This window comes from Catharus ustulatus, chromosome 22 (genome assembly GCF_009819885.2).
Source record: "Catharus ustulatus isolate bCatUst1 chromosome 22, bCatUst1.pri.v2, whole genome shotgun sequence".
Taxonomy (NCBI): Eukaryota; Metazoa; Chordata; class Aves; order Passeriformes; family Turdidae; genus Catharus; species Catharus ustulatus.
In genome coordinates, this window is record NC_046242.1 from 9,492,334 (window position 1) to 9,514,008 (window position 21,675).

The 21,675-nt window shown below is 44.0% G+C and overlaps 1 protein-coding gene across 3 annotated transcripts in view; it reads left to right on the forward strand.

The window, feature by feature from the left end:
- Positions 1-21,675, forward strand: part of AUTS2 (activator of transcription and developmental regulator AUTS2) — a 757,798-nt gene that overhangs the window by 509,548 nt on the left and 226,575 nt on the right. For all 3 annotated transcript variants that reach the window (XM_033078074.2, XM_033078075.2, XM_033078076.2), the window contains one exon: positions 13,276-13,305. In XM_033078074.2, the coding sequence (XP_032933965.1) occupies positions 13,276-13,305 (30 nt within the window). The remainder of the gene's footprint in view (positions 1-13,275; positions 13,306-21,675) is intronic.

Below are 21,675 nucleotides of genomic sequence, written 5' to 3' on the forward strand. Positions count from 1 at the left end.
TTCTTCTCATAGTCTTTTTATTTCCCCCCTCCCAACAGTCCTTCACATCCATACCAATGGCTCTGCATCATTCTCTTTCTTTTCCTGTATTTGTAAATCACAGTGTCCTCTTGTAGCAGACTTTTTATTGATTACTCAAAAGGGGTAGTCAAGCTTAATAGCAAAGCTGAAATGAGTCTTGAAGAAGTGCTATTCCTGCAGCATGATAAAACTGAATCCTGTGAACATGAATAAAACTCAACATACACAGTAATACCAACACCAAATTCACTGTAAAAGCTGGCAGGATCCATGGTTCCTGGGAAATGAGAAAACCTCCTGGCTCCAGAGTAAGCTCAGAGGTTGTTCACAGCCCTTCAGGATTGTTCCAGCATGGAAAGAGCTGTTGTCACTGAATGGAACTGGCCTGAATTGCTGGATCATAGGAGATCAGAAGCATTAACGAGCTGGCTGTGGATGTAGGAGTGGAAGGATGTGGATGTTTAGGGATTTAAAAATTGACATCATTTAAGGCAATGAGGGTGTGATCTGCTCTGACCTCCTGTCTAGCACAGGCCATATGATCTCACTAATTAATTGTATTGCCTGGAGTACAGTAACTCTGACTGAACAAGGGCACCACATTTAGGCAAGGTTTTAATTTTTTATTCTTTTTTTTTTTTTTCTTTAGGGAAAATCTGTCCTGTTTTTAAGTGAAGAATAATAAATAATTCCCCATTTTTAAAATATGTACCAGTCTAAAATTATCTGTTTTTTACCCATTGCATCTTGTTATTCACTTGCTTTTTAGACTGAAGATAAAGTCTACAGAGGTTTTGTGGGAAGAACATGTTTGATATCTCAGAGCCTCTCTCCCTATTACTAAATTTTCAAAAGAGATGAGAATGGAACTTCCAATCTTTTGGTATCTACAGTCTCTAAAATAGAGGGAGCCTCCACCTCTCTAAAACATCCCTTGTGATATTCCAAGGCTCTGTATTCACAGAGACTATCTCTGAAGAAAGCAGTGAATTTCCTTGCTCTACCTAATCCATCTCAAAACTGCCAAGCACAGGTTGAGTAGTCTAAAATTCCTTTCTGTACAAGATGCAGGTGTTTTGCTGGGATCATCCAGCCAGGAATTCAGTGTAAATTTTTGTCTGTGGGGTAGTAGTGACCACAAAGATCAAAGATACGAAGCTTCTGCTCCTTCCAGGCATCCTGTGGATCCCCATATTCCCAGAGAGAGTTGTTTTGCCTCCCCTCCTGCTTCAGTGTGTCCCTTCTTTCTTGGCAGGAAGTTTAGTGGGAAGTCCTGTGTTTGACATTCAGGATGTCTCCTGGCCCTGATGTGGGGCACACCTTTGAAAGAGATAATTCCTGACAGTGTGAAGTCTCATTGCAGCTGAGAAAAGAGCACTGGGCAGTGTCAGTAACGCTGCATTGGCCACAGCCCTGCTTCAGCACAGCTGCTGCTGGCAAAACTCCTGCATTTTCCATGACCCTCCTGGACAGGGATAACTTTTTGAGCACTGAGCTAAAAGCCAGCTATTCAAAGCAATCCCTTGCCTTGGCTGTGACAGGTAATTTGCCACTGCTGATAAAAGTCATGGAGCCTGTGATAATATTTATGATATAGGAGTTTTTACTACTTAGACTGGGGGTAGGTTAATGCAGCAGTGGGGAAAAAAACCTCAACCAAACCCCAAACATTTTTCTTCTATCCATGCTAGGAGAGTATTGGTGTTAAACTGAGGACCTGGTGTTCCACAGTGGATATTTGTACAGGAGGATGGCTCTTAAAGTAGATATTTGGGTCTTACCTGAAGCTGCCTCTGCAGCTTCCTCTTGAGGGACAGCAGAGGAACAGCTCTGATCTCTGCTCCCTGTGACAGGGACGAGACCCAGGGAGTGCTGGAGCTGTGTCAGGGTGGGTCAGCCTGGATTTTAGGGAAAGGTTCTTCCCCCAGAGGTGCTGGCACTGCCCAGGCTCCCCACGGATGGGCACAGCCCCGAGGCTGCCAGAGCTCCAGGAGCTGCCAGGGATGCCCAGGGTGGGATTCTTGGGGTGTCTGGGCAGGGACAGGGGCTGGACTGGGTGGTCCCTGGTGGGTCCCTTCAAGGTGGGGACATTCCATGGCTCTCCCACCTCTCTGCTGTGTGTGGCCATGTCCTGGAGCACTGTGAGCCCCAGTGTGGGATCACTGCAGAACCAACATGGGAGCAGCAGCTTTGCTCAGAGCAGAGGCACACAAGGTTTTGGGGCTTTGGGGTCCTCAAGAAGAGAGAGCTGGAGGAAATGAGAGGTCCCCATTCCTGGGTGGGCTGCTGGGACACAGGGTGTCCCTTCTGCCACTGCTTCTTGGTCAAGGGAGGCTCCCTCCAAGTGGTGGATGCTCAGTTGTGAAACATCCCCCAGCTATCAAAGAATCCCAGAACAGTTTGGGTTGCGAGAACCTTAAAGCCCACCCCATCCCACCCCTGCCACGGCAGGGACACCTTCCACTGTCCCAGGCTGCTCCAAGCCCCAGTGTCTGACCTGGTCTGGGACATTTCCAGGGATCCAGGGGCAGCCACAGCTGCTCTGTTCAGCCAGGCAGAACCAAATATTTTTATTCTCAGCCACTCCTTGAAAAAAAATGGCAGAGTTCAACTGATAAATCAGGGATATTATTCCTACCTCTAAAAAGAGAAATACAACTCCTGTTTTAAATTCAATTACTATAGTTCCTGCATTCTGGGGGGGAAAAAAAATAATGCTTTTGTTTCCTAATAAGAGATCACAGATTCCTAATTATAGAACCATATATGTCAAAAAGGAAATTTGAGCCAGGCAGGCTAAAGTGTGCCATTGTCTTTACAATTTATATTTACTTGCTCTACATTTAGAATAATCCTTCTCTTCCCTCAGGTCTAGCACAGACAATTTATCAATTGCACAAAAATGATAAAGGCAGCAATAAATAATAATAGTAATAATAATACATAACAACTGTGCAAGTGATGAATTGTAAAGCAGTGAGTGGAAAAGGGAATGAAAGCACAGCACAGAAGCCAGTTTGCAGGGCTGAGTACACAGGCTGAGCTATTTTTCTGGCATTATGACAATGAGGTACATTTATGGGAGTTTGCAAACAGCTTAGAACACAAATCATTTTGTTTCAGGTTATATTTATAGGGCTTCGTTAAGGGGTTTTTAGTATCCATTAAAATCCAATGTTCAGAGGTTTATAGCTGAGCTGTTAAGGTCTTATCCCTAAGGATCAATTGTTTTGGGTTGTTTGGGGAGTTATTATTACCATTATTATTTATACAATTCAGTTTAACTTATTTAGGCTACTGTGAAGACACAGGACTCAAAAGCTAAAGAGGTCTTGTTTGGGAAAGAAGAGAAAAGATGGCTTTTTATTATTTATGTTTTGTTTCAGATATGATTTCTACAACTATTTTATCCTAGAAATCAATGGACTCTCTCTTTGTGTGGGTTTCAGTAGCCATGTTGTGCTCAGAGTTGCTGCAGCCCCTGATTGCTGGATTGCTGGATTGCTGCTGCTCTGTGTGTGTTGCTCTAAGTGAACATAAAAATAATTTTCAGTCGAAATGATATAATTTTCCAGAGGTCATACACTTTAGTTGGTGGAAGATGAGATCTATACTGAAAATAGGCATGGTGTGTCTAGGGCCTGATCCAGGTCTTAATGCTTTTTCCTTCTTGTTTCTTCTATATACCAAGAATAACATTCTCTAAGAAAAATGTCTTCTTATCCTGCACACTTTATAAACACATACAGTGGAAGTAAGCAAATCCTAGGGAATGTACCACTTAATAGCCCAAAGAGATGAGGAGTAGAGGGTTGACAGCAGAAGGGAGTAAGTGACTTGCCTGAGGTGATCCTGATAGCCAGTGACAGAGGTGGATCTCCTGAGTCCTGGCCCAAGGCTATCTTTCCTCCATCATCTTGCTTTTCAACCCACAGTGCAGTATTTTTGGTGAGAGGTGAGTCAGATCCCAAGGGTATTTTTGGATCACTCCCTGTTAGGTGGATATGGAGGGTTAAGGACCTGACACACAAGGAAAAGGGCAAATAACATATCTATAGTTGTTTCATAAACAAGCATGGGAGCAATGAATTGTGTTCTTGAGGAAAAAAAATCAGTTTTTAAAATGCACGTATCTTGGATTTAATATAGTGGCTGTTCTTATTTAAATAATTTTCTGTTGTACCCAGCTTCCTTTGTGGCAGTATTTCCCAGCTGTTTCTTGTTTAATTCTAAATATTCATGACATTAATTCTATTTAAGTCCTATGCTGTTATCTGAGACAAAATGTCAACATTTTATGACAAACTGCTGTATCCATTGCTTAGAGTGTCCCCGAGGAACCTGTTTGCTGTGGCTGACTATCAATCTCTGATGGAAAACCTGATTGACACCAATAAAGCTTGGTAGTTCTCATTTCCCCGTTTAAAATTATCCAAACAGCTCAATAGCCATCTAAGATCTTTAGAGCGTTTTTAGCCTGTGCATAATTCATCATCTCAATTATTGTGCTTTTTTAACTTCCAGGTTTGGAATATCGGAGCTTCTCCATCAGGTCAATAGAGCATCCAGTTGCTCTCTCTTCATCCTTTCCTTTCTTGCTGCAATCACACAGCACCCAAGATTCCTTCTGGGCCCTTTTCATCCTCTTTGCTTCCTGCCACAACCCTTTCCGTGGGTTATTCTTTTTACTTGGCTCTATGAAGTGTAAGCTCCAGACCATCCAAGATCTGTCATACATGCAGAGGAAAACAAGTTGTTGCCTCCAACCTCTTGATTCTGTTTTCAAAGTTAACTCAGCCCTCACTTAACTGGTTGGAGTTTTTTTTTTCTTGTTGTAATTTCTATTTCTGGCAGCGGTGAAGAAAGGAAGAGAGTCTCAGACCCCAGACTGTGAAAATAATGCTGACAGTAAGGAAAAACATTTAAGAGGAATCTCTGTGAGATACTGAGGTCAAACTTTGGCCATCTGGCAGTTGGGAAGAGCCATGTGTGAAGGCACGCCAGGCACCTGCTGAAGGCAGAGCTGCAGCAGCAAAGTCTTCAAAAGATTTGCTGGCTGCTCTCAGCCATCGCATGGGTTTCATTTGTAGCTTCTCTTATCGAGCACAATTTCTAAATGAGGATGGTTGCTTCACTTTAAGGACGTACAAATGACTTGCCCTCACCTGTCAAGCATGATCCTTGTATTTTACCAGGCCCATTATGAACGCAATCTTTCTGTCGAAAATTTGCATACCTCCTTTCTTGAAAAGTAATGACAGCAATTTCTTTCCCTCTGCTCACTTTCTGAGTGTCTCATTTAACAGCACCTGGGAAACCGACAGGCGCAGAGATGAGAAGTGAAAGAGAGCAGTTGATTAAATCATCATCAAGTCGGGCCTCAGAAAGTCAATTCTGCTTCCCGTCTGCAATGATATCCTTTTATCTTAAAGTAATGAGCTATGGCACTTTTGCATCCGGTAATGCGATAAGTTCTATTAGCATGTTCCATTTGCTTCACAAGCAAGGGCAAGTCATTTCAGTAAGCTCATATCACTGCAATCAAAGCAATTGGCTTCACAGGCAGAGAAGAAAGAGGAAAGGCTCAGGGTGATTTTTATGGATCACAACACAGTGTAAAAAATAGATTCTTGTATTATTTTAACCCGTAACATGCTTTGCTTCTTGTCAATCAAGGTGTTTTTATTTCATTAGCCTGTAAGTATCTGAAAGACTCAGATTCCAAACAGAACTCATGAGCTAAGACCAGGAGTTCTGAAAAATAAGAATCTTTTCTTATACAGATAACATCCACTAATGCAGTATTAGGTACTGACTTCATTAACCACTGATGAGTTGAAATCTTTCCTATTGACTTAGTCCATCAGTACAAATGCACATTTTTATTATTATTTACCTCTTTTTTTTTGAACCCTGAAAAAGTACTTGTGAGTTGAGAGGATGCTAAACATGACATAACACACGGCAAATTGCCATCAGTTCAGAGGATGCTAAAAATATCATGACAGCTGCATGTTGCCTGCAGCCAACAAGGCAGGTAAGGAGGCAGCAAATATGCATCCCGAGTCCCAGGGGAGAGCATGGAGGCATTTTGCCTTATGGAGCCCTCAGGAGCTGGGGCAGAGACTTCACCCTTCAATTGCAACAAAGAATGACTTCCTAAAATCAGGATTTGGGGGTGTGTGTGGCTGGCAGTGCCTGGTGCCAGCTGGGCTGGTGGGATTTGGGTGCCTGACTGGTGATGGGCACTTTCTGAGGGTGCTGAGCTGAGGAATGCATGGCATTGTTAGTTTTCCACCTGGAAAACACATTTAATCCTCTCCTGGCCCTGGTGGGAGCATCACCCTGCTCTGGGGGTGGCTGGATGGGCCTTGGGCAGGTGTGGGGTCACTGGGCAGTGACACCAGGAGGAGCTGCTGGAGTGGGATCTGGGGCACAGAAGGTGCAGGAATCTCCAGCCCCAGCTCCCTTACCAAGGAGCAAAAGAAAATTAGTTTATTCCAGGGCTGGTTCCACGTGTCCCTGGGTGACACAGAGCTGGGGCAGCCTGGCAGGGGGTGGCAGCTCTGCCCCTGGCAGCCCCCAGCAGGTCCTGTGTCCCCTCCCCAGCAGTGCCCAGCAGCCTCCCAGTGCCTCCCAGTGCCTCCCACTGACCCAGCTCCAGCCTGCCCCTGCAGGGAGCATCCCTGCAAATACAAGGGGCAACACAGCAGAACCAAACCTCAGAGCAGGAGGTCTTGTCTTGTCCTGTCTTGTCTTTTGGGGTCTTTCTGAAGGGAAATCTCCCTTTGGATTTACCACAAGTTCCCTACCAGGAATATTTGGGCCTCCCACCAGATGCCAAGGATATATCCATGTCCTAGAGAAATGTCAGGTGAATCATCCTTATCCTGGACAGCAATATAATCCAGAGTTTTCATTTTAATACTCAACATGCAATTCTTTCTTATCAGACAATTGTTTTGTTGGTGGTAGACTAAAATGAACCACTAATTGTGTCATTTTATAATATAGAACAATCATAGAAGTCCTGGGAGGGAAGAATCAAAAAGAATTGCAGCTGAAAAATATTCTAAGTTCTGAATATTTTTCTTGTAAGGGGCCCAAGATAACTTCAAATGTCCAAGACTGATACATTTCATCTGAAGTGAAGTAGTTTGGATAAAATGGAATTCAGATTAAAGGTCAACATTGCAATCTTTTGTCCAGACTTAGGTAATTCGTGTAAAATGGGACTTTTTGGTGAATAATCCATAATTTTAGCTTTTAAGAAAGCAGACCTTAAACTTCTCAGACCATCTCTGTTTCAGAGCTATTCCTTACAGTGAATCTCAGTGGATAATGGTGAGGAATTGCTAAGCAGACTGTGATGTTAACCAATTTGTGAGATGCTATATATATATAAGATTCCTTGGCAAGGAGCTCCATGCTGAATGCTACTTGCAGTCACAGATAGGAAGGAAAAAAGTGAAATTCTTGCTCTTAGTTTCTTTGTGACTCTGCCAGTCTCCATTTCATCAATTAGAAAATTGCCCATTTATTCCCTGCCTGTGTCTCCTTTTATCTAGGAGATGTTTTTTCTCCTTTTTTTTCTTGGAAGCAAAGGTCTAATTGTATAGCTAAAATACCATCTTTGCCCTTTCCAGGGCTGCCAGTTTGTCATTGGTGGAGAGATGGACAAGAATATTGTAAATGTCAGTGTGAACAAGCTGAGGTCTGGGTTTTCCCTCATTTTCTTCAGATTTCTTTTCAGCAGACAGATGAGTAGAATCACTTTGTTCAGCGCTGCCGTTGCAGCAGCTCTGACTCCTTTGGTGGCAATGATAAATGGCTCCAAGATATGAAATAGCTGTTCCAGCAAAGTCCATTGAGCAGAATAGAGAACAATGCCCTCCTCAATGTCATTGTACATGAGATATTCAATGATTGCCACTTTTTGCACAAGAATGTGTTCAATCAGCAAAGTACAGAGAAATCCATGGTGTTGCTTCAGCCTGAATGAGCTGGCGAGGTGGCACAGACCTTTACTCAGCTTGATTTGGACCAGGCTCTCTCAAGTTATTAAAATGGGCTCAAATTAGAGCTGTCACCACATGGGGTGTCTGATTTTTGAAGCGTGGCTTTGGGATCAGGCTCATTCCGCCGGTGCTGTGGGAGATGTGCTGTGCATTTTAACTTTCTCCACCTGGGACAGAGGACTGGGGAGGTGCAGCTAATCTTTAGCCTGATCTTCACTTTCCCTTTTCTTCTAAAAAACACAGCAGCAATTATGCCTCAGCTGGGAATTGGAAAGTTCTTTTTGCACTTCCCACTGCAGGTCTGTGTGTGCACACCCTGTATTGCAGGAAATGCATCTGCTGCAGCCACAGCCCAGGCTGGCTGCAGGGCTTCAGCAGGTTCAGGCTGGGGCAGAAGGAAGAGCTTTCTGGTTTGTTTGTACAGAGATCTTTTGACTTTGTATGTCTTCTTCCTCACCTGGGCTTGATTTTAGGGATAATTATTTGACTGCATTATATATATGAAAATGCAAGTTTTTGGGTCACTGACTGTGATTAGCATTTCTGGAGCAGGAAGTTACAGGAATACTGCAAAAGGAAGCTTGAACACTTGGCACGTGTGTGTGTGTGTGTTTGTGTGTGTGTGTTTGTGTGTGTCAGGTGATGTGATGGCGGGTGGCTTTGGTTATTTAAGGGATTAGAACAGTTTCAGTGATAACTGTGGCCATTTTGTGCAAATCACAGTCAGTCTGGTCTCATTGCCCCAATTATATAGAAATTAGGATCACCCTTAGCATTTCCATATGTCCTGTAAGATTTTTGTCAACAAAGATCATTTTGAGTGATCTTTACTTGGTTTGAATGTTGTTGATAGTCCCATAGGTCCTTTGGGAAAACTGTTGAGTCCCTTCTGGCCAGTACAAGACTTTAAGAAGCACAAAAGAGCCATTTTGCAGAGTTCCACCACTGAGGAGCCTGTCAGGCTGTGATGTGAGAAGCTCTCACAGCATTTGGGACCATGTGCATATGAAAATTTGGCCATCCAGGGGCCTGTGGGTGCTCAGCAGTTCTGCCCAGCAGGGTTTCACTTCTGTGCCCAGCACCAGCTGAGGGCTGGCCAGGGGGTGTGTGGGGCAAATCTGGCAATTTGGCTCTGGGCTCCTCTCAAGCCTGGCCTGAGGTGTCTGTAATCAGTCACAACTTGTGTTCAGAGTGGAGACAGTGAGTGCCTTGAGCCTGAGAATCAGAACAAGAAGCCTCTGTTTGTTCAGGTGTAAATGTGTCTGCAGCCTCCTTGTCCTGATTTGTCACCCTCAGCTTCTTGTGAAGCTAGTGGCAGTTACCTAAAAATCAGGTCATGCTATCTCTGAGTGATATTTTGGATTCCCAGTTATCTGCAGAATATTCCAAGGCAGCCTGTGCACAGAGCCATGGTTTCCTGACAAAAGACATGGGGGAGCACCAAAAAATGAGCTTTTTGTAATAGACACAGAATACTGAAACACAGCCCAGAGCAGAAGGCCAGTACAAAGCATTTCCATCGCTTCAATTCCAAAACAGGCTGGTGCTCTGAGAACCACAAAGCACTTAAATCATTTCACTTCTTCCTGTGGCCCTGGGAGGTAGGGAAATGCTGGAGGAATTGAGGAATTGAGCGAGCAGTGCAGACTGGAGCCTTCAAATTGACCAGTAATTCTGAATAATCAACTTCATGCTTGTCAGGTTTGGTTTCCAAAATGCACATTCCAGCCATGGGTAGCAGTGAGGCTGCAGGAGATGGAAACACCTTGTGCTTTAGCACCTCTGGGGGGAACTCACATCCAGAAATGTAAATGAGCATGTCAGAGCAAGGGTGGCTGTGTGTGAGCACAGTGCCCGCAGTGACCCTCAGCCATGGGGACAACATGCAGTTGCTCCAATTCTGTTTCCAGCCTGAGTAGCAAACATCTTTCTTCTCCCTTTACAGCATTGCCCTTGCACACAAACTGTCTGATGGGTGGGCATGCAGATGGTGCCAGTGCAGAGTGTGTCCTGCACACAATAGGTGCTGCACAGATATCCAGCCCCAGAGCAGTGCTTAGAGCCCTTCCATGCTTTCCCTCCTTTTATTCTTGCATGCAGCTGGTCCACAGAAGGCTGCCATTGGCCCAGGACAGCCCTGGCCCCTCTGGGAGAGGGCAGGAGCTGCCCCAGAGCCAGGCTGGCCAAACTGTTTGCTGAGTGCATTTATTGCCTTTGCATAATTTATGAACTGGAGGGGTTTGACCATCATCTGTCTGTGCCAGAGGCTGGCACGGAGGGCTCTGGAGGCTGGAGCTGTAAATTGGATGGTGCACTCCTGCTGAGCTCCCAGCAAAGTCCCCAGGTCAGTGTGGGAATTCAATAGCAGGCACGCAGTGTTTGCCATGTGGGCCGTGCAGCAGAGGCTGCCTTGGCAGCCACCCCGGCTGGCCAGGCACAGAGCTGTCACTCACTGGGCACGGGGGAAGGGAGCAGCAGCATTTTTAATGGGCTTGGCAGCAGCACTGCTTCATCATGGACACCAGTAGGTCTCGGTCCTTGGCCATATGCTTAGCTCTGGAGACAAGGTGCTGCTGGGTATAGCAGTAATTATTTGATGTGGAATTAAGCGGACCTTGAAATTAGAACTGGACTGTGGGAGAGCAGGAGGTTTGGAGTTTAACACTTTGGTGGAAACGGCCTCCCACTGACACGGCTCTGCAGATTCACTCAGGTCTGGGAACTGTTCTGTTGGCAAATTCAGATGTCAGTGCTGGCAAGTTCTCTTCTCCCCAGGTACCTCCACGCTGCAGGGAACACAAAAACCCTGAGCTTTTCCAAGCTTATGAGTCAGTAAGAACTACAGCAGAGGAGAGATTCTTTAAATCAGACCAAAACTGGGGTAAAGGAGAGGCTGCAGAGTGCTCTGAGCACAGCTGGGTCACAGGACACCTGCTCATGTGCCTGGCACCAGGAGTGGGTGGCACCTTGAAACCTTCTGAGCCTTGCTGCTCAAAGGCAATTGCTCTTGCCTGCTTACACATCCACCTTTTGCCCCCTTTATTTTCACTTCTGGATTCAGTCTGATCAAGACTTGGAGTTTGCCTGGAGGGTGGGCAGAGACACAAACAAATGGAGCAATTGCTCCTTTGCTCCCTGGTTTGGTGCACATGGGAGGTGTGATAATGGGGAGCTTAAGGTGAGGGAACTCCTGGCTCTGACCATCCAGGGGGAGAAGGTGACAGAGCCCAAAAGCTGAATTTTTCCACTAGCTGTGAAGCAGAAATAGTAAATGGGAAGTCTTTGTGACATTCATGCTTTGTGACGTGCTCTGTGGCTCTCAGGGATGTTTTGTGCAGGGCCAGGAGTTGGACTGGATGATCCTCGTGGGTCGCTTCCAGCTCAGGAGGTTCTCTGATTCTTGCCATGATTTTCATGGATTAAAATCCGTGGGCAACTTTGCTTTTTCGTAAAGGTAGGGCCTTGCTCACCTTCACACCAAAATCTCATACAGGCAGTTCTGTTGAAGTCAAAATGCATTATTATGGGTGCATTATTATTTATGGGTAGGGTAGGAGTACTTTATATCAATGTTGTGCTGCTCTAGAAATGCTCTCCTTTTGTCAGTTAAGTGGACTCTTCATTAATTCAAACATTGTGTGAGGTTTCCAAAATTAAAGCTAAAATTGCCCCCTGTCTTCATGTTTCTTCTCATTTGCTTGTTACCAGAGTAAATACTCTGGTATTAAATAGGTGCAACTAGTGCTATATAAATCACTTCAGTTATTAAATAAATTTCACTTCCTTTTCTATTTGGAATCAGCTGCAAGGAGATTGTAATTTTATCTAATCTTTCCTTCATTTAAAATAAGTTTAAAAATACCTAGAAATAGTTCTTAGCTCTAATTTGTTAGTATATAGCTCAGTGGTGTAGGGAAGGCACCTTTTCACCCCCTGTACTGATGAAGACAAGGGAAAAGCCAGTGAAAAAGAAAAGTTTTAATTAAACAACAGAAAGAACATGAGTTGATTTGTGCAAATCAAGTATTTATATTTGTGGGAGTATTTGGCTCTGTCTATTCATATCCCACTGTATAGAGTTAACATTCCCACCTTCAGAATTCACAAAATATAACTATATCAAAGCAATTTGGTTGTCTTATAAAAATACTCACAGATGCAATAAACATGATATAAATACATGAAGAGCTTAACTGTGCTATAAGAACCTGACAGTCAGCTGGTCCTTGGGTAGGAAAGCCTGGGTCTCCTGTTTGGAGAAGTTTTCCTTGGAAATGTTTTCCATGAGATCTGCAGAGGGGTCAGTTCAGTCTACAAACAATTAATTCTCCAGAACCTACAGCTGTAGATAGAAACAGAGCAAACCCACAGAAGGAGGTGCAGATCCAGAATCTGGTGTGAGGGATCAAACCCAATGTGAGTTCCAGGGTCCTTAGAGTCCTGTTTCCAACACAGCTTTTGTACTTGTAGCAAATGCAAACATGGTTTGGGTTCTGATGCTTGTCTTTAAGAAACATTGAGTGATCTAGGCCTGCTCTATTCCTACAATAATAAAACTTACTTAAGAATTGAGCAATGGCACTGGATAAATATCAAGACCGTCTAGAGTTGCCATTCAGCATTTGTAAAATTGTGATGTGTGGACTATTTCCAGAGAACCTCAGGGACTCAGTGACTGGCATGCTCTTGTTTCCCTGTGATCTCTGGATTCTTTAGTTCAGCAGCCATAAGCAAAGGCACAGGGTGACCTTTCCATGTGTTTCTGGAGAGCAGCATCCTTGCAAATGTTCCTCCTTGTGCTGGGCAGACCGGAGCATCTCCATGGAGCCCCTGGAGCCGATGTTCTGGCAGCCAGCACGAGGAACACTGTTCACCCAAAGAAAGCACACCAGCCCTCTAAGACTGTTTTTCTTCTTCCCTGATCCAGTTTTGGAGTCTGAGCCTGCCCCTGCACCATCAGCTCCTGTGGCCCTGAGCTGAACTGACAGAGGGCTTTGCAAATGGCTTTTGGTGTGTGCGGGGCAGTTATTTCATCATTCAAACACAATAATGTATCCTCTGCAACAGCAGTGGGGGAAATTTCCTCCCATACAGCAACTGAACTTGTTCCTAAAAGTGCCAGATGTGACGTCCAGCATTCATGAATATATCACCCATCTTTGCTCACAGAAATATTTATCTTTTTTTGCTGTAGCAAGTTTCTCTTACCTGTGCTTTTTCTCTTTCTGTGTTTCAGTGTGACAGCGACAGTGATCAAGAAGAAAAGGTAAGAAATAAAACCAGTATGGGAGCAAAACTAATTTATTGGATTCCCCTATTCCTCCTAATCTATTACTTATTCAAAGTGTATCCTTGGACTAATCTAAAGCATCTCTATACAAAGGAAATTTCTCTCTAATTTAATTTTGGAATAGACCTCTGAGGAAAGAGAATTCTAATTATTATTTTGGAGGCTGCACAGTTCATCTTGAAGCATATTGATGCCATGGTCTGTGTGGGTTGTTTATGAACACCAGTCTCAGTACCAACCCCTTCCATGGCTCCACTTCCCCTTGGAAGCTGTAACAGGAACTGAGTCTGTTGGTAACCCTCACATTTGCACTTCCTAACAGTTATTTAACCACTGTTAGTGCCTGTTGTGCTTCTCTGCAGGCAAGGGCCTGCAAATTCCAACTGAAGTGTTATGGTTGATAAATCTATTTTTTAGAAATAACATTTGGAAACTGTACATTAAGTCGAGTAGCAGAACTTGCTTATCACTATCATCTCCATGATTTTGGGTTTCTGAGTGGGAAAGCGAAAAAAAATAATGCTGAAAGAGTCAGGCAATGGTCTCTGATACTGCTTATTGTTTAGAAGGCTAATAGTAATGAAGAACTGGTATCCATACTGATGAATATTTTTATCCATTATTTTGTTTTGTGAAAGACTAACCTTCTTTCTTTGGCAAAACTGAAGTAATCATCACAGAAAAAAAAATATTAGTCTAATTTCTTTATTTCCAGGTTGAATTTTGTGATTTTTATTTGTATGTTGAGCCTTAAGGGATGTTTTGATAATGTGATCACTTTTGCCTCCTCTTTCCCTGGATAAAATGGGGGATGGAAGTCAGAGGAGGGTAAAATAATGTCAGAAAATCTTGTTTCTATAATAATGTTGAACTGCTTAGAGTTTCATGAGTGGTTCTGTTAACCAGCTCCAAGGCATGCCAAGAAGAGGAGAGATCACCATCTTAGGGAGAGATCACCATCATAAGCTGGTGTGCAGCTTATCCAACAGCCAAGTGCAAATATGCTGTAAAATCCAGAGGGAAACAATGAGTACAAAAATCACCTTCCATGAATTTAATCAGTTTTCTACAAGTTTTGTGTAACAGGAAGCCAAGGAAATTCTCAAACCATTCTGTATATAACTTCCAAAGCCTTGCCCTTCAGCTCTTTTCCAAAGTAGAGGATTTTTTCCTCATGTTTCTTAATAATTTGCTAACTATGTTAAAGAACTGCTGTTTACTTTGAAATGCAATGATTTTCCTTGCATAAGGGAACTAATCACTGGAGTTAATCAGTGTGACAACAGAAAGGGGAGGTTTTGTTGGGTTTTTGCACAGAATATTAACCTGCACTTTTCAATATGAATTTTTAATGCATTACCATTACATTCCATCCTGTGAAGTGATTATTCATTTTCAGGATGTTCCTTATGCAGAGGAAGATGATAAACGGAATTTCAGCTTCTATGTTTATGGCACCCAGAACTAAAAGTGTAATTTCCTGTCACTGCAGCATTTATGGAGCTGAAACTCTGCCTGTTTCACTGAATTTTTCTCCTGCAGCACTCCTGTATAAAAAGGTAGAGGCAGCTTTTGGGGATGGAGGGGGGATGCTGGTTCAGGATGGTTTCCATAACAAAATACAAGAGAGAGACTCAAGACTGTACCTCACACAGAATATCCCAGTACTTGTGTGGGCAGGATTTAAAATCCAGATGTGTATTTCATCTCTGTGATCTATATTTTGTCTTTCCCTTAATGAAATGAGATTAAGTGCAGACCCAAATATCCCTAAAAATTTAGTGCTTTTCAAATGTCAGAACCAGACCCATCTTTGAGCTCTCCAGCTCAGGCCCAGTTCTGAGAGATGATTGCTCACCCTGGCATATTTATGCAGGCTGTGCTGGCAGCCCAGGCAAAGATCTAAAGGCCTTGTTCTGCTGTTAATTTGAATTCAGCATATGTAGCCTGTTATAAAATGCGAGACATCATCATTTGAGCAGGTCAAGCATATTCAGATGAAGACAAATGGTGCTTATTTGATTTTCTTAAAATCAGGAAATGAAAAAAGTGCTCTCTGGAGAAATCATGTTCTGCCTGACTTAGATGATAGACCAAGGCATGTACCCCAGATAAGAACAGGCGCTCGTGGCTGGGTTTTATCTCTGAAGGACGGTGGGGACTGTCAGCTCGCTGACATGTGCATTATCCATGTCATTTTAAACAAAGTGACCTGTAGAAAAGTGCACTCTGCCGTGACGTGATAATGGGCTGTTGGATGACAGGTAAAGTACACACTATAAAGGAGGCTGTGCGTTATTCCTTTATTTAACTGACAAGTAGAAACTTCTTTTCTTCAGACAGGCAGGATCTTTTAGATCTCTTTCAATAGGACTCAGAAGATTTTTGAATTCCTGCTTTAAATAAAATACCATTTTTAGGACAAAAAGTTCCTGCGAGCACACTGCACTGGGAGAAGCGAGGATGGTGGATCCTGTCCAAGGGAGCATTTCATTCCTCACTCGTGCCCAACACCCTCAGTTTTCATTAATAACCTGGAGAGCTGGGGGTGCTCAGCAGGATTGGAGGTTTGAAGATCCTTTAGCCAAATGCCTTATATCATGATGATATTGGCCTCCAGCTGTGGAGCTGTTCTAGCAGTGAATTGACAAATTGCTCTTGCTTGGACCTCGCTCAGTGTGTTCTGAGGATTGTGGAGTTGTGCCCCTCCCACCAGGCACAGCTTGGCCTGAAATGTTTCTGGGAAGAGGAGATCTGGTTTTCTTTAGGTCTATCTCTTGCAGATTTTGATACCCTGTTGTGTACAGAATGTAGGGTTAATTGCTGCAGAGCACTTCTGTACTTGCTCTTCAGACAATGCAAAGGAAGCAATTTTGCTTCATTTAGGATTTTTGAGGGCAAACCCCCATTGATCCTCCATAGGAGATCCACAAGAGGTAGAGGTAATGCATATAGGTACATATTTCTGCTAGAATAAATGAAACTTGGGATACAGAAAGATATACCAGAGCCTTTCAATGAAATATGTCAGAACAGTGTCAGGAAAGATGTGTGACAGATGGAGGGGCTGAAGGATGGGCCATGTGAGCAGGACCTGGGAGCCTGAGGAGCAGCTGGATGGTGAGGGGAAAGGCAGTGTCTGTGCCTGCCCCTTTTCCCTGCCTTGGATCCATGCCTGTCTGGCTGTGTAAATCACTGCTGACATCTGATCTCTGTTAGGTGGTGGCTGTGCCTCCAATCCACCTTCCCCAGCCTTTACCTGGGAGCCAGCAGCCAGAGTCACTTTCTGTCTGTGTCTGACCTCACTGAGACCTTGCTCTAGAGGTTTCTGGGGAAGAAGAAACAAGGATATTTAATTGGAACAATGATGCAGCCCCTGATTAGCGGTGCTGCAGCTAAGGCTGTGTCAGCATCTCAATTTTAAATGACATATTTTGGGTGGATAATTTGTCTATTTATATAGATTCATGCTCCTTCACTTCAGTTTGACACACAGGACTGGACTGGAGCACTCAAAGTAGACATTTCACCCTCCTGAAAAGGTTGCTGAAAAGCCTGAAGCGGTAGCAGGCATGTCTGTGGAGAGAGAGTATATTTGGAAGACTTGCATCAGAGTGAGAAGCACTAATTCATAGAGAGATGTCATTTTCCATCCTGGGATCCTTTCAGCAAGTGCCACTGGGATTTCTTACTGAATCAGAAAAAAGTATGGATCCCAGGGGAACTCCGATTTTCTCCATTAAAAAGTCTGTCAGTCTTACTCTTTGAGCAGGTCTCCAGAGCTGATAATCTAAAATTAGGGCAAACTATTGCACAGCTGACAAATTTAAGTGCAACTGTATTATCATTTGATATCTCGATACAATCTTTAAAATTACACCCATGGTAATTAATACAATATTAAAAACATAAGTGCAAACACAAAGTTTGTCTTCTGGAAATCAAAGGAAATCTTGTTTAGAAAAGACATACAGAGAGCTCTGATAAGGAAGTCAGGTGCTAAAGATGAGGTAAGAAATGAGGTCCTGTTTTATTCTCCATCTCTACCATCTCAGCTCACTGCTCTGTTTAATTTTAAAATTAAAGACTTGATCTGAGGCACTTTAGTGATTTTTCACTTCTTAAGAAAATACTTTGTTGATCAGGGGAGCTGCTTTGCAGTGTACACAGAGCAGGGCTGCTTCTGGCTGGAGTTTCCTTTGATGGGATGTGCAGCCCAAAAAACATCACTGTTGATGCCTTAGTCCTGAGTGTTATCTCAGGATTACCCAGCCAGTTCAGGAAGCTCTGGAATCCCACTGCAGTGAGGTCTCCAGCAGTGTCTGGTTGGTCCTGGCTGCAGCCCAAGTGTCCCTGCTGAATTGGGCTCAGCTTTGGTGCCCCTGGTGCAGGATGGGGAGGGAGGATGGAGCTTGGCCAAATGGTGCCTCAATTTGGCATCTGTTCAGAGGGAGAGAGTAACAAAGGGAGGGGATTGGGATTAGGATGAGTGGGTGTTGTGCTTGCCAAGGAGCCTGTGCTGGTGGGACTGCGTTGATTCATAATTTTTCTCTTTGAAAGAAAATTTTCTTCCTTTGAAAAAAGTACTGTGCCATTAAAAGCACTAAGAGAGCTGAAGAATGATCTTTCTTGAATCAGATTATTTTAAATGACAATGCTGATACCTCTGATTGGATTAAATCAGGTACAGACCAAAGAATGGCATGGGAAATACCATAAATGACTGCTATGCCCAGGTAGAAGGGATGGCTATTTGTGTGTATCTGCACCACAGCATTCCCACCTGCACCCTCTGTATGTTTCTGCAGCACTTATGGCCAATTATTTTGTCTGTGGACTTTGGAGAGACATTTTGGAGCAGTATTTTGGCAGATGTGTGTCTCCCGGTTTATTGCACAGGCAGCATTTTAGTGTTTGGTGGTTAAATAACCACACAAACAAGTGTTTATATGTTTGTGTGTGTTTGTTTGTAGTTCTCTTGAACTTTGGAACTCAACTGATTAAGGTAGTAATAAATGCTTTTGTAAACCTAAGAGGAACTTGGGAAGGGCCTGCTAGCACCATGTCAGTCCATAGCTCTGGATAAATGCAGAGTTTGTTGGCCATGAGCTTCAGAAGCCATTTCCTCTGCCCTGCAGACCTGGAATGTCTCTGCTGAAAGCACAGAGCGTCCTGCTCAGCTGGGGCAGAGTGCTCCATGTCCTCATCATTCCAAAGCATGTTAGGGCACAGCAAATTGTCCTTTCCAGGGGAACAGGAAGAACCCAGAGCAGCCCCCACCATTAACTGTGCTGGAAACTAGATGGGCAAAGTAGGCAGCTGCTTTGCACAGGGCTGTGTTCTCTGTATTCTGCAAAAGCTTTATCATAAATGGATTAAATGGTGGTGAAATTGCTTTTTACCATCTTATATACAAATGTAATATACATTACATTTTTAAACAGGTGCAATCCACTCTCATGGGGGACATCAGTCTGGGAATTTTTTTAGTAGGGTGTTTGGAAACCAAACTGTATTTGGGATATTTTTTCCTTATCCCTGGGAGGAATGAGGGAAGGAAGAGTTTGGGTAGCACTTCAAGGGGAAAACATCCCTCTGGATGGTGCCAGGGCTGTGGCAGGGAGACAGATGGGAGCCAGCTACATTTATACCACCACAGCCATGCAGTGCTGCAGTAATATCTCTGCTCTTCTTAGGGTTTAAAACTCTGTCAGGGTTTCCGTTTGCTGTTTATGCACTGCTGGATTATAAATAATAAATTACAATTTACCTAGTCTGAAAAAATTCAGTCATAAAGGGAACTCTGAGCATTTATTGAGCTGTTGAAAGAAGGGCCTGCCATCAGAGTTGTTTTTTTCATCCTATTCTTCAGACTTTTCAACCAGAGGTGCAGGTATAGGGTGATTTTTAGGTGGTTTTAAGAGGAAAACTCCAAAATGTAAAGTGTGTCCTCTCCATCTAGTAAGAAGAAGAAAGACATTGGTGTGTGGCCTTAGTTTGTGTGAGACACTGCTGTCTCTCCCAGGAGCCCCTGGAGAAGAGCTGCTGTGGAGTTGGGAGCCCTGAGGACGGGACTGGATGCAATAGGGGCTTTCGTGGGGCAGCTCGGGGGGCTGCTGGGGGTCCTGCCCTGCCCACATCTCATCTCTCTGGGTTCTGGGGGACAGCTTGGGCTGGCACATAAAGCTGTCAGGCCATTCAGCCCCTCAGTGCTCCAGGAAGGGTGAAGCATTGCTGGATACTCAGAAAACCCCTTGGATGGTGGGTACCAACCACCACGTTTGGCAAACAAGGGGAAACAGTGGCTGAGAACCCAATTTTAATCAATTACTTCAGGTCGTGGGATACTGCTGTCTTACTGTTTGGCATATATTTATTTTGGCTAAGGGTAGGATTAGAGAAATCATTCCTCAGTATTATTCCAAAAACTATTTCTGCAGAGCTGGGATGTTTCCCACAAGGGCGATTTACGGTGCATATTTGTACAGGTGTTGTCTTTTTAACTCTGGAGAGCGCAGCACCTTCCGCTTGCCCCAGGGGTGAAAGATCAGCCCGGCTGTCTGTGCCGGCAATCAGGAAGGATTTCTGGCTGGTTAAGGCCCATTAGGAGGGAAGATAAGGCTCCTTTTCATCCATGGCTGTGGCACACGGAGGGTCCCCTCGCTGGGAGCTGTTGGCTGCGGAGGATGCTGCGCTCGCAGCTGTCCCGTCCTTTGTCCCCGCTGTCCCTCGGCACCGCTGCCACAGCACCGTGCACTCCTGTGCTCCTGCCCCCGCCCCCCTTCCCTTTTTTTTGTACCCATTTCGTGTAGAAAATTTGTATTTACTTTGGGAGTGTAATTTGTTCCTCGTGGATAATGTGACCCTTAGCGGAGCTGGATCATGGGTTAGTTGAAGTGATATTTTCCGCTAATGGTAGTCGTACATCATCGCTGTCAGCTCGGGTTAGGAGGCAAGCACATTACAGCTCCATTTTACCTCTGCAGGCATCTGGGATTATTTGCCATAACTGAGTATGACATGACCACACTACAGAGTGCATTAAAATTTTACTAGCTGCTCAGGCAAGTTCCTTGGCTCCAGCCTGCCTGCAGGCAGCCGCAGTGATGGATACCTCGAGGTCCTGACTCCTGCTCCAAGGATACTCAATGTCAATGGCCCAAACAGGTTCTGCTCTCCCCAGGGCTCGAGCCCAGCTCCTGGCACTGAGTAAACAACGCAGAGCTGGAGCAGGGGAGGGCAGGTTGGCACAGATGCCCCTCCAAGGGCCCCTGGCATGTCACATCACTGACTTGAGACACTGCTCAGCCATCAGGGCTTAAAAAGTGTCATTTGCAGGCTCTCATGTGGGGATAAAAATAAAACTACTGTATGGAAATTCAAACTGATGGCAGAAAGCATCCAGGGCTGTGGAATGGTACGTGTTAAATGTGTAACAGGCATGGGGCATGATGCATAACCAATATAGAATATGCGAATGCTGATGGGTGTATGCTCATGTTGCACTCGATTTTCTGCTCTGTGCATGTGTGCAGTCATATTACACCTGTAGCAGCACACACTTATGCCCAGTGTTTTAATTTTGTATTATTTGTATATAAGCAATTACTATACTCGTACAGGACCTTAGAATACCAGCCATAGCTTATCTGCACGTATATTATTTTGCAGCACGTGTTCTCATGTATATACATGCCTACTATGAAAATCATAGACATTGCTTTCATTGAACATATCTGTTTATATAGATGTACATTATTTGCAATGTGTCTGTTTATATATATTGACATTCCAAATTAGAGGTGTAGCTATACAGAGAAATGTGTGCTCAGGAAACTTGGGAGAGAGGTTAAATTGAACATTGTAGTGGTTTTAAATGCTTCTTGAAAAAGCATAATATATACTCCATGATAATTTTATTGCAGCCTCCTGGTGGTTTTATAAATATCTACAACACAGGTCTGTGCTGCCCACAAGCTCTCCTCCCCACAGCTGCACTAATATCTATAATAATTTCAGGCAAAAGGTACATAGTCATAGAGCATGTTTCTGTAAGGTAAGCAGGGGTTGTGTGCGTTTCAGATCCTCCAAGTCGATCTCTTCTGTCCTCATTCTGTTGTTCTGTGAATTAGCAAATGGGGGAAGAATGGAAAAACTTCCATCTTGTTTGTTTAGCTTTTTTGCTTTCTCTTTTAAAGTGTTTAATTGCATTAGTATTCACTGTGAGATGAGAAAAGGGATAGGGGTGAGCAGCTCTTGGGCTTGTTGGGGGAAGATTGCTGGGCTCACATAGCCAAGGAACGGTTTGTGTTGGAAGGGACTTTAGAGATCATCCCATTCCAACTC